The sequence below is a fragment of the Dama dama genome, chromosome 20 (genome assembly GCF_033118175.1).
Source record: "Dama dama isolate Ldn47 chromosome 20, ASM3311817v1, whole genome shotgun sequence".
Taxonomy (NCBI): Eukaryota; Metazoa; Chordata; class Mammalia; order Artiodactyla; family Cervidae; genus Dama; species Dama dama.
This window is the reverse complement of record NC_083700.1, coordinates 100,636,881-100,654,798: the sequence shown is the minus strand read 5'-3', so window position 1 is coordinate 100,654,798 and position 17,918 is coordinate 100,636,881. Positions and strand designations below refer to the sequence as shown.

The 17,918-nt window shown below is 37.6% G+C and overlaps 1 protein-coding gene across 7 annotated transcripts in view; it reads right to left on the bottom strand.

The window, feature by feature from the left end:
- The window catches only part of FOXJ3 (forkhead box J3), a 142,787-nt gene that overhangs the window by 113,635 nt on the left and 11,234 nt on the right, over window positions 1–17,918 (bottom strand). For all 7 annotated transcript variants that reach the window (XM_061122232.1, XM_061122234.1, XM_061122230.1 and 4 more), the window contains exon 2: window positions 5,983–6,043. In XM_061122232.1, coding sequence (XP_060978215.1) covers window positions 5,983–6,026 — 44 coding nt within the window. In that variant the 5' untranslated portion in view covers window positions 6,027–6,043. The remainder of the gene's footprint in view (window positions 1–5,982; window positions 6,044–17,918) is intronic.

Here is a 17,918-nt window from a genome sequence, read left to right as displayed (position 1 = left end):
TGCAAGCTTTAGAACATAAGCCAGAAAGTTCAAAACGTATTTTAGAAAAGTTTCTGTAATGGTCAAAATTAAGATGGTTTCTCATTACTACTCTTCATTTAATTGGAACATACCAGAACTAAACACGCAAATTAAAGGATTTCAATTCCAAGAAGTTTGATAAATATGATGGACTATGATAATGCAAGTTATTCCTGCCACTGTGTGGAACTGATTTAAAAACATGAAACTATATTAATTATAAATACAATAAAAATCTAATATTAAATGTCAGCAACATCCTTAGCCTAAGGTCAGTTGCAAACCTCAACACTACTGGTAAATTATCATACTAGAGAGTACCAAACTAAGTGAATTAAGCCAGACAGAAAGGCAAATATATATCATTTATATATACAATAAAAAAAAACATATAAAATTTACTTAACAAAACAGAAACAGACTCACAGACATAGAAAACAAACCTTATGGTTACCAGAGGGGAAAAGGTATGGGGGAGGATAAATTAGGAGCTTGAGAATAACAAATACACACTACTATATATAAAATAGACAACAAGGTCCTACTGTACCAAAGGGAACTATATTCAATATGTTTTGTAATAAACTATAGTGGGAAAAATATCTGAAAAAGAATATACCTATATATGTATGCATTACTAAATCATTTTGCTATATACTAGAAACAACAACATTGAAAATCAACCATCCTTCAATAAAAAAATTTTTTTTCAATTTTTAAGAAATTTTAAAAATAAGAATTTAGGGAAAGGGGGAAATAGAAAGAAGGAGGAAAGAAATTCTCTTCTACCCCATGTTCTTGAGCTGAGAGCAAAGGATACAAATATGTCCTCTTTTGTTCTAAAAATGATGATCCCCTTCGCTTTCTACTACTGACGGTTTGAATGCATGCTCAGTCGCTCAGTTGTGTCCAACTCTTTGCGACCCCATTGACTATAGCCTGCCAGGCTCCTCCGTCCATGGAGTTTTCCGGACAAGAATACTGGAGTGGGTTGCCATTTCCTTCTCTAGGGGATCTTCCTGACCTGGGCTCGAATCTATGTCTCCTACATTGGTAGGTGGATTCTTTACCACTGCGCCACCTGGGAAGCCCTTTCTACTACTGGAAAACACAAGAGAGGAAAAACTATGCCACATGCTTTATGTACGTATCCCATGAATCCAAACAGGCCAGTGAGGTAAACATTAACAACTCTATTACAAAAAAACTTAGGAAGTGAAGTAACTTACCCAAGATCTTATGAATAATATGTGGCAGAGATCTGAACCTATACCTACCTGATTCTACAACTATATACCAGAGCTGCCTTAACAATACCAAGTCTGCTACTAGAAACCAGGCAGCAAGAAGCCTTAAAATAAATCTACCCTTCTCTGGTCATTCTAAATAGCACAATTATCAGTATCGAATGGCAATGAGAAAATGGATGAACGGGAAATTCATTTGGGACACTAACACACAAGCTTTTTCTGGTGCTAAAAATCCCTATGTATTCCCTAACATCATAAACAAACAGACTGGATCAATAATAGAAGGCATCTTTAAGGGAGGAGCGTAACAAAAAGGAAAAGGTTTAAGTGTGAACCATAAAAATAGAAAAGATAATGAAAGGAAAAGATCTCAGGCAGAAGGTCAAAAACTACTGATACTTGAAAGTATTACTGATAACCTAGTGCCCTAGGCTGAATGCACATGTGAACCAAAAAGTCAATCCTCATAAATGCTACACAATTCAGATATGCAGAAACGGCCCTATTTTAACAAGTCCAAAGAAATACCCAATTTTATTTTGCTTTAATCAAACCAAATTATAAAAAATCTAATGCTACAATATGTAAAAGTAGTATGTTCTATATATATATGTGTTTACCTGTCTACATAAAACAAATGTTCAAGGAAAACTTGCTTTTTCAGTAAGCTTTTGCTATTACTGAGTCTGTACATGGAAATAAGGAAATTCACCTCAGGATTCAAAGCCTCTTACATAAACTCAGTAAGCAAACAGATTCTGCTAAATTTTTAAGATTCTACTGTCTGAAAGAAACTATATCCATCATTACCTGAACTCTCACTCTTGCTATTCAAACCTCAGGACTTAAATAACATAGATGACTCAGTATTCACTATCCAGACTCCTACTATTCAAACTTAGGGTATGAATGCAGTAGATTCAGACTGCAAGGAATACCTGTGACTCATATATATCACATGATTTATAAAATTAGCACTTTTTTAGCAACATGCAAATAAATACCTTACTAAAATCATATAAACACTGGCTGGAGAACAGAGTTGAGGAAACATTGTTTAACATTGTATTTCTCAGTAGTTTGCTGTAACAAGTTATTAAGTTACTGCCCCTCAGTTTCAAACCCACATTGCTTCTTCCCCATCTGCCTTAATGATGCTGGAAGTGGGACTCTGCCTGCAAACCACATTTCTGCTTTGCCAGCTGATTTCCTATAAGGGTCTACCAAGAGGGAACACTAAAGATGGACTGCAAGCCTGGAGAAGAAAAAGAGATACTTGTGCTTTCCCATCTCTTCTTAGGGCTTCATAGGAACACTATCCCAGCAACGGTTTCTTCACCCCTACAATAGAAAGTCTTCCCCATAGCAGTAATAAAGTTTGCAGTTTTTCTAACACTTATGAAACTAATTTAATCATACCCTACTCAAAGACCACAGCACCAGCCAGCACCCTTTCCCCAGATTTCTGGGTTTCAAATCTATGGGATTTCTATTCTGAACTCAACACAAGCACTAGCATACAGCACCTTCGCCTTGGAGATCTGAATTGTTTCCACAGGACCCTTCCTCTAAGTCTCTAGGTTTCCCCTTTGGTGCCCAAGCCCTTAGGGCTCATAGCTGTTTCTGGAAGTATCTAGCTCCATGACAATTTAAGTCCTTTTATTTTTATCCATTCTGTTATCTAGTTAACAACTTCAAATCTACTCAATGACTCTACTAAAGTCTCTGTTCCTATAACTGGTGCGGTTTCTGCCTCCTGACAGAATCCTAATAAAAAGAAAACAATCTCATTATACTGTAATAGTTTATGATGTTATTATAGTAACTTTTGTGAAAATGCAATTTACCTACACTATCAAGTAAAGAACAAAATGTTAGTTAAGCGCAATCTGACTAAAATTGAGTCAATTTAGCTATTATAACACAAAAATCTTTTCCAACCATTCTTTAAGAGAAAATTTGGGGGCACCTTTTTTTAACACACACAGTATCTACTGGAATAAAATTACATGATAAGACATTATCAACAATGACTATCTCTGTTTTTCCAAATTTTCTACAATAATTGATTTATGATTACTTTTTAATCATGAAAATACAGTGAGCATAATTTTTAAAAATAATTCTAACATGCTCAAATTCAACAAGGATCAAATATCATCTATAGAAAACAATATTTAACTTGCTTACACTAAATATTTAAAGGGCAGAGGAAGAGTTTTAATTCACTTACTAAGTACCTTCTCCTACCGAACAAAATTTTTAGTTGCCGCATGATTTCATTCCACTCCCTCTCTTTACTTCACAGAAGTAATCCACTCCCACTCTCGTCTATGCCTACAACCCTCCCCAGCACCTGCTTACCCATTCGCTCATTCCCAGCCATATGGTGGTTCTTCTCCACCGACTCACGTGCTTTCCTACCTTGAAGTTAGTCACTTTCTAGATATATAGGTAGCATACCAAGGTATATACAAGACACAAAGGTAGTATATACAAAGAGAGTTATGGCAAATAAGCAGTGTTTGTCACTGGGTTTGAGTTACTGTAAGACTTCTTACTCTACTTCTGTTGGGACAGTGTAGTTGGGAGGCCATTTCTGGCTTGGGAAAGACTGTGCAAAAGTAGACAATAGTTTATTGTGGTTTTAAGTAATTCAGTTTCTCTTCCCGTCACCAAGAAAATAGTCATTCTTTTCTTCTCCTCCTTATATCAAACCAAACCTGGCTTTCAGTTAGAAAAATCAATGACAAACAATGGTTGTCTACCCATATATCTGAGAACGTGAATTCTCTGCCTCACAGATGGACTGGACCATACAGAATATTACAAAAAAATGAAAGATTAGGATAAGAAGATCCTAAGTATCTCAACTCAAGTGTCACAGAGCTTCTCAGTTTATTAACTAAATGCTAAATTTATAGCTACATCACATAAAAATTTGATTACAGAGTATTACACACAAGAATTATAACATAGTGAGCAAGTTATAAAATAATTCATGGTTTTCTCTTTCATCATCCCTTCCAATATAATTCTATCAAGCAAAAAAAGTTAGGTATCTATTATTTCTAATCCAATGTCATATATAAGCTTCACCTAAACAGAACCATTCAGATAGAGGGATATAAAATCTCAGTAAATGACTTTAATACATGGTTAGCATAACCCACAAACAAGTGTCTTTAAGGAAATCTATGATCAGTGGAAGATCAAAGTCTACAAAAATAACCTGATTTGGTCATATCTAAAGTTTTAAATATTCAAAGAAAGGGTAAAATGATTCTTCCCAACATATTAAGCAGAAATCACTCTTAAGTGAAAGTAGTTCTACAACAGCCCTTTTTATTTTTAAGTTCTTTTCAAAACTATACAGGTGTCCGTTGTGAGGGTGTGGGGGCATATGGGCTCCAACAAGGTAGAAAAGCATCACTCCACCTATTTCCATTATAAGCTGGAAGATGTATCCTTAGGGAAAGGCCAAAACAGCATAGGGTAAAGCTTTCACACTGAGGAAAAAGGATATCAGCCTTAGTCTGATAAAAATTCAATGATATGAAAACAAAAAAGGCACCTTTTTCTTTTGTGGCATTCTAAACCACCAGAATTTCTTTCAAGCCTGAAGATTCCATGACTCCACATTAACAACCCTTAACAATTTTGTATCCCTCCTCTCTCTCCTGCCCTCCAAAGCTGGTTAATTCCAACTCTCTTCATCACTTGCTCTGTTCCAGCTATAATGACCTCACTATTCTTCCAACACACAAAGTAAGTCTCCTGCCCCAGCACTTCCTGGGTTCCCTCTGCCCGGAATGCTCATCCTCTACTATCCAACGAAAGGTTTGTTCCATCACTCTTTCAAGTCTTTGTTCAAATGTCACCTTTTCAATAAAAGCCTTCCCTAGCTACCCTATCTAAAATAACACGTATCTTTGAATTTCCTAATCCCTTTCTCTGTTTTTCATTTACCTCTTATCACTATCAGTATCTAACAGTTACTTCTTATTTTATTAATTATTCCTTCACCAAAATATAAACCCAATGATTACAGGATTTTTAATCCATTACGTTCACTACTGCAGCCTCAGCATTCAGACAGCTCCTAACACTATACTAGGCAATCAATATGCTGAACAAGTAAATGGGAGCAACAACACATGGTAGCTAGCTGCAACACCACATGTAACTGGTAGGTGCTGCCATCAACAATTCACATTCCAGTCTGAATATTTTTAATTAACAGGTTAAATTTACGTTATATTTTCAGACTGTGCTCTGCGAACTACAGTAATCCCTCAAGGGCAACTCTGGGGGTAGAACATGGAAGTCTAAGCCCAGCATTTATCTATTTTAATCACAGGATTTCACTTAAGATTTAATTTGAAGAAAGTATTTAGCAACTTCAAAAAAATATAAAACCACTGGGTTGAATACAACTTAGTTCCTACTTTTTACATTTTACTTATTTATTGTAAATGAGGATAATTTAGGTATCCTGTTTATATCATCCTTTAGAAAGGAATTTCAATTACTATCTAGTCTTCCTCTGTAAGCAAAAGTATCTCCCTATTTCACAAAACAGCACTACTTCCCAAAACACACTACAGTGTTTTACTGTGAACCTTACAGTCAAACTGATTTTAATATGACTTGACCAGCATAACTTTTAAAATGCTACATGTTCTAATTAAAAAAAAAAAAAATCACTCACCTTAATGAAGTTACAGATGGACAAGCCTGTCCATACAAACCCATCTGGCCACAAAGAGAATCTGAAAAGTAAAGAAGAGTTAGTTATCAGATGCTCCAAAATAAATTAAACTATAAATCAAAATAAACTAAAAATGCTGTTGAGCAATATGATGAACTATTTTAAGGAAGACTGACATACCAGGAAGCACAGGAAAAATAGGCACACTATAACTGTAACATCCAAAGAAGCTAAAAACTCACAAAATTTAACAAATTAAGCTTAGTTACAGATAAAGAGTCCAAACGGTTTAGTAGAGTCTAAGGATTCCAGAGAGGTGCCTAAAGGCTTCCAAAGAGCTGAGCACGCAGGTTCCCATCCTCACAGGTTCCCATCTCCCACTTCATCTACCGTTCAATCAAAGCAGTGATATCTTTGTTGGTTTCACAGAACGGACTTCACTAAGACTTGATTTGAAGAACAGTTCCACTGCTTAATTAAAAAGTTAAGAATAACACTGAACAGAAAAAGCTTTGTTCAAATTCTAGCTATGACACTATGAGACCTTGAAGAGTTACATATCCTCAGAGAACCTCCATTTTTTCCATCTGTAGCTTGGGGATAGTGTGTTAGTGTTGGTCACTCAGTCGTGCCCGACTCTTTGCAACCCCACGGACTGCAGCCCATCAGGCTCCTGTGTCCATGAGATTTTCCAGGCAAGGATACTGGAATGGGTTGCCATTTCCTTCTCCAGCACAGTATCACCTAAAACTTTATCAAGAGATAAACTGCAGGTATGTTATTAGAATTAAATCATTGAACAAATGTGAAACTATCTATTAGCACTACTATCCAGCGCAAGGATCATTCACAGTGTCTACAAGTAATATGAATGAAAGAAGCTGGAATGGGAGGGTATAATATGCATACAATTGTTTGCAACTAAAGAAAACAGGTTCACTCTAAAAGGATCTGCTCCTTTTCCAGTTCTAGCCAACTGCTGCTGAGCACGACTGACAGCCCAATACTGTTCAGTTCAGTCGCTCAACTCTTTGCGACCCCATGAACCACAGCACACCTGTTCATCACCAACTGCCGGAATCTACCCAAACCCATGTCCATTGAGTCAGTGATGCCATCCAACCATCTCATCCTCTGTCGTCCCCTTCTCCTCCTGCCCTCACAATCTTTCCCAACATCAGGGTCTTTTCCAATGAGTCAACTCTTCACATGAGGTGGCCAAAGTATTGGAGTTTCAGCTTCAGCATCAGGCCTTCCAGTGAACACCCAGGACTGATCTCCTTCAGGATGGACTGGTTGGATCTCCTTGCAGTCCAAGGGACTCTCAAGAGTCTTCTCCAACACCACAGTCCAAAAGCATCAATTCTTCGGCACTCAGCTTTCTTTATAGTCCAACTCTCACATCCATACATGACTACTGGAAAAACCATAGCCTTGACTAGACGGATCTTTGTTGGCAAAGTAATGTCTCTGCTTTTTAATATGCTGTCTAGGTTGGTCATAACTTTCCTTCCAAAGGAGTAAGTGTCTTTTAATTTCATGGCTGCAATCAGCACCTGCAGTGATTTTGGAGTCCAAAAAGTATGGTTAAGAACATCTAATTTTCAAGAGAAGCAAGATACCCAAAATTTTATTTGAAATCTCCTGAATTTTACTTTCTAAACACTATGTGGGCCAAACAAAACACTGGCGGTTATCCCAAGTTTGTAACTTTTATTTTAGAGGCTGACTGCACTCCCTGCATCTATCAATAATTGTCCCTGCTTGCACTGAAAAGAAATGTTCTACTTCTGCCAGAACAACAGAATAAATAGCTTGATCAACATGCCCAGTGAAAATAACAAACACTGGATAATTTTTAACCTTTATATATTAATCAATAACTTGAAAGAAAATAAAGTATGATCAAGACTAAAAACTAAGTGAAAGAGGGAAACTAGAGAAGTATGCAGAGTACTGAAACCAGCTTTCACTCATCTTCAGAGCACTGCGCCAAACCCTGAATTTCAGCTTGCAATTCCACAGTGTGTTAGGGCTCAAGGTACAAGAGGCAAAGTCCAGATATTATCCAAGAGAATCTCAAGGAAAATTTCTTAACCTTGGCGTTGAGTGTTGGTGAGGGACTGGGGGCTACAAGAGCAGTTCAACATTGTCTTCTCAGATTACAACCAGAAACTAACCCTCACCTAGATTATGGTTTAAAAAGCTTCATCCTCAGAATTTTAGAGTGGTCCTAGAATGGTGATATCTGCCCCCTAACCTTGACAGATGAAAATACAAATCCTCTCTGGCAATCTGCCTTTGATCTAGGCTTGGAAGAATTCTCAAGGATAAGGTCCCAAGATAAATAAATTCACAATAAAAAATCACAAAACCAGTAGGAAACAAGCCACTCAAGAGTAAGATACAGCTGAAACATCAGGTGGCAGACTCAAAAACTCAGACTTCAGATATGGGAATTGAGACTTTTCCCTACTGTTTTTATTTTATGAATGATTTACCTATTCTTATATTTCAAATGCCTACATGTAGATGAATTTCAAATCCACATCCCTATTAGGGATCAATCTCCTAATCTCTAAACATAACTAACATTCTCTCCAAGAAATCCCAAATTTACTATGTCCAAAGCTGAATTCATCACCTTTCTTTAAAGTATTTCCTACCTTTAGGGTCCTTTATCTAAGAATGGCTTTCAGGTTTCTAGCCTAACACCTTTCTTTTCCTTGTTAAGAGCTGAACACTTCAACTCTTGATTTCTACGAGGAATGACTTCTAAACACCTCTGGGCTGTCAGGCCACTCCTCACCAAGTGGGCAGAGCTAACTCCAGGACTCCATATCCAGGACTCTGCAAGGTAGTTATCTGAGTATGACTGCCCTACTGACCCTAACAGTTCATCTAGACACCAGGTGAGCTGTCTAGATTGGGTGGGAAGGAACAAGAGAACTGGAAAGTTAGCCAGCACATTTGGCTCTTAAACCTAAACCACATTCCACAATATCAGCTTTATCAAAAACAAAGGTAAATTCTTATAAAAGTTACCATATGACCCAGCAATTCTACCCTTAGAGATATGTATTTATATATATATATATATAAATTATATATACACACAAATATATACATACATGAATATATGTAAAATGCTCTTGGGAATATATAATATACATTCATATGTTTTAAGTTCTCTTGGTGATTTGAAGGAGACTGATTTCACTGTGAATCTTAGCCTTCTTCTGTGAGCATTCCATGTTTCTGGACATTTGCCTGGGTAGGGAGAACTTAAAACATACGTTCACACAAAAACCTGCATACAAATGTTCATAGCAGTATTATTTATAAAGTCAAAAAGTGTAAAGAAACCAAATGTCCATCAAGAGATGAACACATACACAAACGTGGCATATCTGCACAGTATCCATATACAATGGAATATCATCCAGCCATAAAAAAGGAATGATATACTGTTACATGATACAACACGAATGAATCTTGAGCATCTTAGCATAAGAAAAAAGTCAGATACAGAACACCACGTATTGCATGACTCCACTCATATGAAATGTCCAGAATAGGCAAATCTTAAGAGACAGAAAGTAGATCAGCCAGTAGATAGGAGGATGGGAGGAGGGATGTGGATAGAGAGTGATTGCTAACTGGTTTCTTTCAGGATTGATAAAAATGCTCTGCAATTAGATAGAGGTGAGGGTTTCACAACCTCGTGAATAAAATCCTCTAGTGTAAGATCCCCCAATTTTACACTTTTAAACGGTGAACTTAATCCTTCTAATCTACTGCAGCCTTGATGCCTCAGTTTCAGTTTTCTTCACTCTTTTAACTTAAGATTATTGCTCCTACATGGTGTCTTGAACACCAGTCAGGTTAGTTGAAAGAACAAATACACCAATATTCTTCTCCCTACCCAAGCAAATGTCCAGAAACATGGAATGCTCACAGAAGAAGGCTAAGATTCACAGTGAAATCAGTCACCTCCAAATCACAAACTCACATTTCTGAAGTTGTTGAACAATTATATTAATTCATGCAACTTCATCCAAAATTTATACAGTTTAAGTTGGTGCCAACAGCACCAACTAGTATTTTCTGCAAATCCTTTGAAAATCAACAAACAAGAAACTTTGTGTAGCATGACATAACAAGAGTATGGGTAGTAAAAATCAGTCATGCACTGATGCACATGCTCCAATAGAAACTACTGTATTACATGCCATCACTAATAGAAGAATACAGAATTTCTTTTAATACAAGCAGTCATCAAGTGTACATTAAACTGAGCTACGAACTATTCACATCTAGGAAGCAGATGTTCAACAAACTAACAGGTGTATAAAATATATTATTTGAGAGGAGGAGGTGAAATGCAAGTATTTTTATTTATAAAGAACTTCTAACATTCATGACCTTGAGCCAAGACCTTGATTGCAATCCCAACTGTGATTTTGGGTATATTGTTAAAAGGGAAAATTCATGCCTCAAGTTACTGTAACGGGAGCCTGAATGAAGCCACCACTGTGACATACAAAAGAATTAAGTCTGTTGAAAATAAATTCTAGAGCACTGTAAATCAAGAGAGCATTCCTTTAAAAAAAAAAAAAAATTCTGAATTCACCTCTATCTTTCATAAGACTTGAAAATAAAAATTTACTAGCATTCATGAAGGAACAACCCTGTTGAGTCAGGTTCCTTGACTGAACATTGTGAATTGCTATACCATTACTCACAGGTAATCATTAAAGCAGTCATGGAAATAACCTGTGTCTTAATCATCCTCAACAGGAAAAATCTGCCAGAGGAAGGAGTAAAGGGAAAAGAATCCTGCTGAGTGAGTAGCAATCAGCTGTTCATCGCAGCTCCACTCGTTGAACCTAAAGGCAGTGATGCAGCTATAGCTAAAAAGCGAGAACTCAGAGTCACATGCTCTCAGAAAGCAAAATCATGTGAGAATGATCAATTCACCATGGTAATGTTAGAGGGAGAAGAAAGGCCAAAACTTAAATTTGGAGAACTTAGATTTAGAGAAGAGGAACAAGTTTTAAAAACCACCCTTGAGAAAACTGTACTTGAGATAGCAGCAAGTGATTTACTGGGGGAAAAGGCAAGTGTTACACACAAATTAAGATGGACATAAACTGAGAACACAAAACAGGCTTTTAATGGAAGATCATTAATACTATAGAGGGTGGGGTTTGCAGATGAGTGGGAGCAAAAATTAGACTGGAAGGGTGTTAAGAATCAGGAAACTGTGAAATAAAAATTTAGCTACAAACTACATAAAATGAAAATAAACAGAAAGTGCAATAAGGTCAAAAAGAGCAGAGAGGAACGGATTATCAAGAAAGGTGAAGAACATGTTAGAAAGCTCATCCAGTCACACTATATCCCCATTACCCTGTTTTATTCTTCATAGCTCTTGTCATCTGATACAACTTGATAATGACTTTTGTTTTACTGTCTGCTTCTGTCCCACTAGAACGCAGATTTAAGTTTCTGTTTCAGTCTCTGTTATATCCCCAAATCCTAGTATGTAGTCTGCGGTCATATTTGTTCAAATGAATGAATAAACCAAGTTCTTCTACATTGGAAAGAGAATAAACCCAAAAGAAGTACAACTAAGATCTAACTGAAAATTCACCAAATCTTTTCAATGTAGTCTTTGTATCCACTAATTCTCTCTGCCTCTGAAGCAAATAATTTAAGACAAATTCAGTTAGAAGAACAACTTCGGTATCCAAAATACATAAAGGACCCTTACAACTCAACAGAAACAACTCAAGTTAAAAATGCCCAAAGATTTGGAGATAGAGCAAAGGGGGAGAGCATTTAGACTACAAAAGAAGTAAAAATGGGCAGAGACTTGAATACACACTTCTTCAAAGAAGATATTAAAATGTCCGATAAGATGAAAAGATGTTCAAAATCATTAGTTATTTGGGAAATCCAAATCAGAATCACACTACTACTTCATCTAGGTAATCAGATACTAAGTAATTAGATACAACTTCAGCTAGGATGGCTATAATAAAAAAGACAATAACAAAAGTTGCAAAGATTTGAAGAAATTAAAGCTCTCATGCACTGGTAGTGGAAATGTCAAACAGTGCAGCCACTTTGGAAAACAGTTTTTGGCAGTTTGTCAAAAAGTTAAACATAGAGTAACCATATGACACAGCCATGTTACAGGGAATATACCCATGAAATGAAAACATACCACCACAGAAAAATCTATACACAAATGTTCACAGCAGCATTAAATAACAATAAAATAGTGGAAACAACCCGACTGCCCAGTAGCTGATGAATGGATAAGACGTTATAATCACACAGCAGAATGTTATTTGCCAATAAAAAGGAATGGTACATGCTACGACATAAATGACCCTTGAAAACATACTAAGTGAAAGAAGCCAGTAACTAGACTATATTACACAATTTCATTTATATCAGATGTCCAAATCAGACAAATTTATGTTAAATTAGATTATGGGTTAGTAGTCAGATTAGACTGGAAAAGGTCCGTTTTCATTTCAATCCCTAAGAAAGGCAATCCCAAAGAATGCTCAAACTACTGCACAATTGCACTCATCTCACACGCGAGTAGAGTAATGCTCAAAATTCTCCAAGCCAGGCTTCAGCGGTTCACTGTTCAAGCTAGTTTTAGAAAAGGCAGAGGAACCAGAGATCAAATTGCCAATATCCGCTGGATCATCGGAAAAGCTAGAGAGTTCCAGAAAAACATCTATTTCTGCTTTATTGACTACGCCAAAGCCTTCAACTGTGTGGATCACAATAAACTGTGGAAAATTCTGAAGGAGATGGGAATACCAGACCACCTGACCTGCCTCCTGAGAAACCTGTATGCAGGTCAGGAAGCAACAGTTAGAAGCGGACATGGAACAACAGACTGGTTCCAAATAGGAAAAGGAGTACCTCAAGGCTATATATTGTCACCCTGCTTATTTAACTTCTATGCAGAGTACATCATGAGAAACGCTGGGCTGGAAGAAGCACAAGCTGGGATCAAGATTGCCGGGAGAAATATCAATAACCTCAGATATGCAGATGACACCACCCTTATGGCAGAAAGTGAAGAGGAACTTTTAAAAGCCTCTTGAGGAAAGTGAAAGAGGCATGAAAAAGTTGGCTTAAAGCTCAACATTCAGAAAACAAAGATCATGGCATCTGGTCCCATCACCTCATGGGAAATAGATGAGGAGACAGTGGAAGCAGTGTCAGACTTTATTTTGGGGGGCTCCAAAATCACTGCAGATGGTGACTGCAGCCATGAAATTAAAAGACGCTTACTCCTTGGAAGGAAAGTTATGACCAACCTAGATAGCATATTAAAAAGCAGAGACATTACTTTGCCAACCAAGATCCGTCTGGTCAAGGCTATGGTTTTTCCAGTGGTCATGTATGGATGTGAGAGTTGGACTGTGAAGAAAGCTGAGCGCCGAAGAATTGATGCTTTTGAATTGTGGTGTTGGAGAAGACTCTTGAGAGTCCCTTGGACTGCAAGGAGATCCAACCAGTCCATCCTGAAGGAGATCAGTCCTGGGTGTTCATTGGAAGGACTGATACTGAAGCTGAAACTCCAATACTTTGGCCACCTCATGTGAAGAGTTAACTCATTGGAAAAGACCCTGATGCTAGGAGGGATTGGGGGCAGGAGGAGAAGGGGATGACAGAGGATGAGATGGCTGGATGGCATCACTGACTCGATGGGCATGAGTTTGAGTAAACTCCGGGAGTTTGTGATGGACAGGGAGGCCTGGCGTGCTGCAATTCATGGGGTTGCAAAGAGTCGGACACGACTGAGCGACTGAGCTGAACTGAACTGAGTTAGATTAGATGAGTAGTTTTGTAGAGCTAGGGAGGCAGCTGGGCTTCCCTGGTGGCTCAGATGATAAAGAATCCGTCTTCAATGAGGGAGACCTGGGTTGGGTAGATCCCCTGGAGGAAGGCATGGCAAGCCACTCAGTATCTTGCCTATAGAATCCCCATGGGCAGAGGAGCCTGGTGGGCTACAGTCCATGGGGTCGCAAAGAGTGGGACACAACTGAGTGACTAAGCACAGAGAGGCAGGTGAAGTGGACTTACTGCTAGTAAGTGTGGGGCTTGTTTTAGAGGGAGAGGAAAACACACACAACCCTATGAAAATGCTTAGAAAAAAATTGTATTTTACACTTTAAATAGGTATATTGTATGGTATGTGAATTTTATCTCAATAAAGCTGGTGGGGGGGGGGCTTTTTTTTTCCCCTAAGTTTCTTAAACTTGCTCACAAGTTTAAGCACATATTCACACACAAATATTCTCTTGTTCTGTAAGTTCCTGCTTCTTTCCTCACTAGTGCCACAGGAAACCCCCCCCCCCAACCCTATTCCACAAAATGGAAAAGGGGAGAATAAAAGTAATGACTTCATCAGAAAGCAACTCTATTATAGCAATTACTTTGAAATCTATAACCCCTTCAACCATTAGTGGTTCAGGAAAGTTCGTTTTCTGGTGGGCTCCACCGTTTCCAAACCACACACTAATTAAACATGCTTAACAAAGATACACTTAGGTATACATCTGTATAAACCCTGAAAAAAACGCTATAGGACACCACTCTAACATTACCTATAAAACAACTACTGAGGCTATACCACCTCTTCTCCTAAAAAAAAAAAAAAAAACACACTAGGGCAAGGTGTTGTTACTCTCTAATAACAGAAGATGAAAAAAAGCAGGCAAACCAACAATCAGCTTTGGCTTTACAAGACTGGTTTAGAAGTAGGAAGTGTAAATACGAACTGTCTACCCTCTATAGCTTAGGATTAGTGTCAATAAAACAGGTGGTAAATGTGGGGGAGGGGAGCTTCTCGGCTAAACATCACAGAACTATAACTTCTTCCAAACCCCTAAATTTATGTAAACAGATCACAGGCCACCCTCTTCAAACCAAATCATAACCCAAGCAAATAACACAGGATTCTATTTCTGGATCTGTTATTAACTCACTGGATAATCTTTGAAACTTCAGTCTCTCTACTTCGCTCAGTAACTTAACCACAATTTCCGGTCCCAAAATCAAATCATGTGGTCTAATAAAGAATGTTTCCCCAATTTGTAGATTTACTTTCATGAAAAATCTGACAAAGGTATATGAAGTTAAATCATATGTTTAAATCATCTTTAAAGAATATACAAGAAATATGAAAAAAACTCTAAAGACCTGTTCACTCCAAAAATGTTGAACTCTTTCATTTTAAACTTCTAAAGGTATTCACTAAATAGAGAAAGAATAAGCTCTCAGAGGGCTGAACAGTTTTGAGGCTTTAAATTTATGCTCAGTTATATTTAGAAAACCAAGATGCCACCTCTCTGGATCCCGTATCTTTATCTCAGGCATTTGATTCATGTGCTTTGCCTGGTATAATTCAAAGCAAGAGATCCACCATACCCCTGCAATGTAAATTGAACACATTGGAACAATATGATTGTTAAGAGAAATGAGATGCTGTACTACAACTGGGGAAAGATGGGAAGCTGTAGTCTCCACTGCCACAGCTTTTTAACAAAATAAGAATTACCTGTCTGGTCCCCAAAGCCAGTCAACAAACCACTGCCAACTTTTAAGAATCGTTTCTATCCTATTCCTGGAAATCCTGATTCAAGCGTCTAGGGTGAAACCTAGGGAATCTATTAATTACAAGTATCACACGATTCTGGTTGCACAGCTTAATTCAGGAACTACTGCTTTAGGACTGGGATAGCAGAAAGGTTTCATATCACTTGCCAATTATGTTCAATAGGTAGTAACTGCCTGAAGTGCTACACTGAGAAGGTCATGTCTGAAAAAAAAACAAGAAATTAGTAGTTTGCCATGGACATGGTGATCGGGAAGTGACAACATGCAAACCATGTATCTGCCGTCTGTGACTCAGATCACTGACTGAAAATGGACTTTTTTTAAGGAGGCTTTTGGTAAGAGATCCAGAACTGGATTATTTACTTCTAACTGGCAGAAGCTTTCTCTGGGAAGGGAGCAGGCAGTAACAGCAGGCCCACCGGCTATGTGCCAAAACTCTTCAAAAGTAATTATTAAGCTTTCCAATATATACAAAGATTTATGCTTTCAAAATGTCTATAATCTTGCTTGAGAAATAAAAACTTCCACATGACAATATAAACTTGGTCTTTTAAAAAAAAAAAAAAGCTATTTGTGCTTTGAGGAGTTTCACTTTAGGTAAAGGTGAGAATTAGTGGTGCACTGCCTGCCAGGCCCAAAACAGTATATTTTAGATTGAATCAAGAGACAAAAATCAACTGCGGGTTTCTGATCAGGACGTGACTCAAGTAATGTCCACTAGCAGCATTTACCAAGAAAATAAATGGGAGGTTATATAATCAAGGTATGCTCCATGTAAAGGCAAATAATCTCTTTCCTATTGTTTCTGTATGTACCTGTCTCTGCCACTGAATTGCAGGCCTCCTAGTAGGCCAGGGACATGTCAAATTAACCATTCTATCTGCCATAATGCTGAGCACATATTTTGTACCTAATAGTCCAAAACGTTTACTAAATTGGTATAAGTGAAAGAAAACTCTTACAGCTATTTCCAAAGTAATAGTAACAGAATTTAGTACAGAAACATGAAAATCCAAAGAAGTGGATAGAATGAAATTATGCCAAAAAAAAAAGGGGGGGGGGGGACCCAGGTTAAAAGAGACAACAAACAGTAACACTAAATGCAATGTGTAGACCTTGCCTGAATCTTGATTCAATTAAAAACTGTAAAAAGACACAATCAAGGATATTTTTACTATGAACTGACACTGGACAACACTAATAGGAAATACTGTTAATTCTACTAGCTACAATAATAGCATATGGTTATGTAAGAAAATGTCTATTTCTTTAGACATGCATATTAAGCTTTGTAGGGGTGAAAAGACAATGTCTACAATTTTCTTTAAAATACTCAAGCACAAGAGAAAAAGGAAAAAAGGCAACTGAGGCATATATGGCAAACAGCTTAATAATTATTAAATCTGTAATAGGTATAGAGGGTTTCATTACATTTTATCTAGCTTTGAGTGTACTCGGCAGTACAGCTGGACTTTAATGTTACTCCAGCACTATAGAATCAACTCTTTTTCTTTTTTTCCTCACATTTCAGGAAGCTTAAGAATGACTAGTACTTCTGAGAAAACAGCCTAGACTCAATCAGAAAAAAACAGGAGGGGTGGCATTCATTTGTTAGCTCTACTAACAGGCAATCTCTCTGAATTGACTCAAAGAACTTCTTGTAAATTAATATGAGGACTGAGTGTGAGCCAAGACAGTGACTCAGCTGCTAAAAAGAAAATACAATCTTAGGGTTCATTAGAGGAACAGTATCGAGATCAAGGAGGTAGCAGTTCCATTCACTCTTCACTGGTTAGTTCACAACTGGAGTATTGTGTTCTGCTCTGAGTACCACATTTTAAGAACACTTACAAGCTAGAAAGTTTGCAGGGAGGGTATCAGACTGGCAAGGAGTTTAGAAGCCAAACGGCAAATGGAGAATGACTGAAGAAAACGGGTGTGTCTAGCTTGGGGGCGGGGGAAGGGGGGAGAAACACTTTCCAGTCTTCCATGTCAGCTCTAGCATAGAGACCCCAGTAAAATATTTTCCAGAGGACTTTAAAAATTGTTAACAGGCATTCCATAATCAAGAAAGTGAGTGAAGTACTTTTCTAAGGGACTTACCAAAGTATTCTATATCCTAGAGTGCTTTATGACTCAAGAAATTCTGTATTTCCCAAATGTAACCATTCATTCAACAAATACTTACTGAGCCCCTATTACCGGCCAACACTTCTCCAGGCCCTGAGAATACAACAACGAACGTTTTCAATATCCTTGATATCAGTTTGTGAAACAGC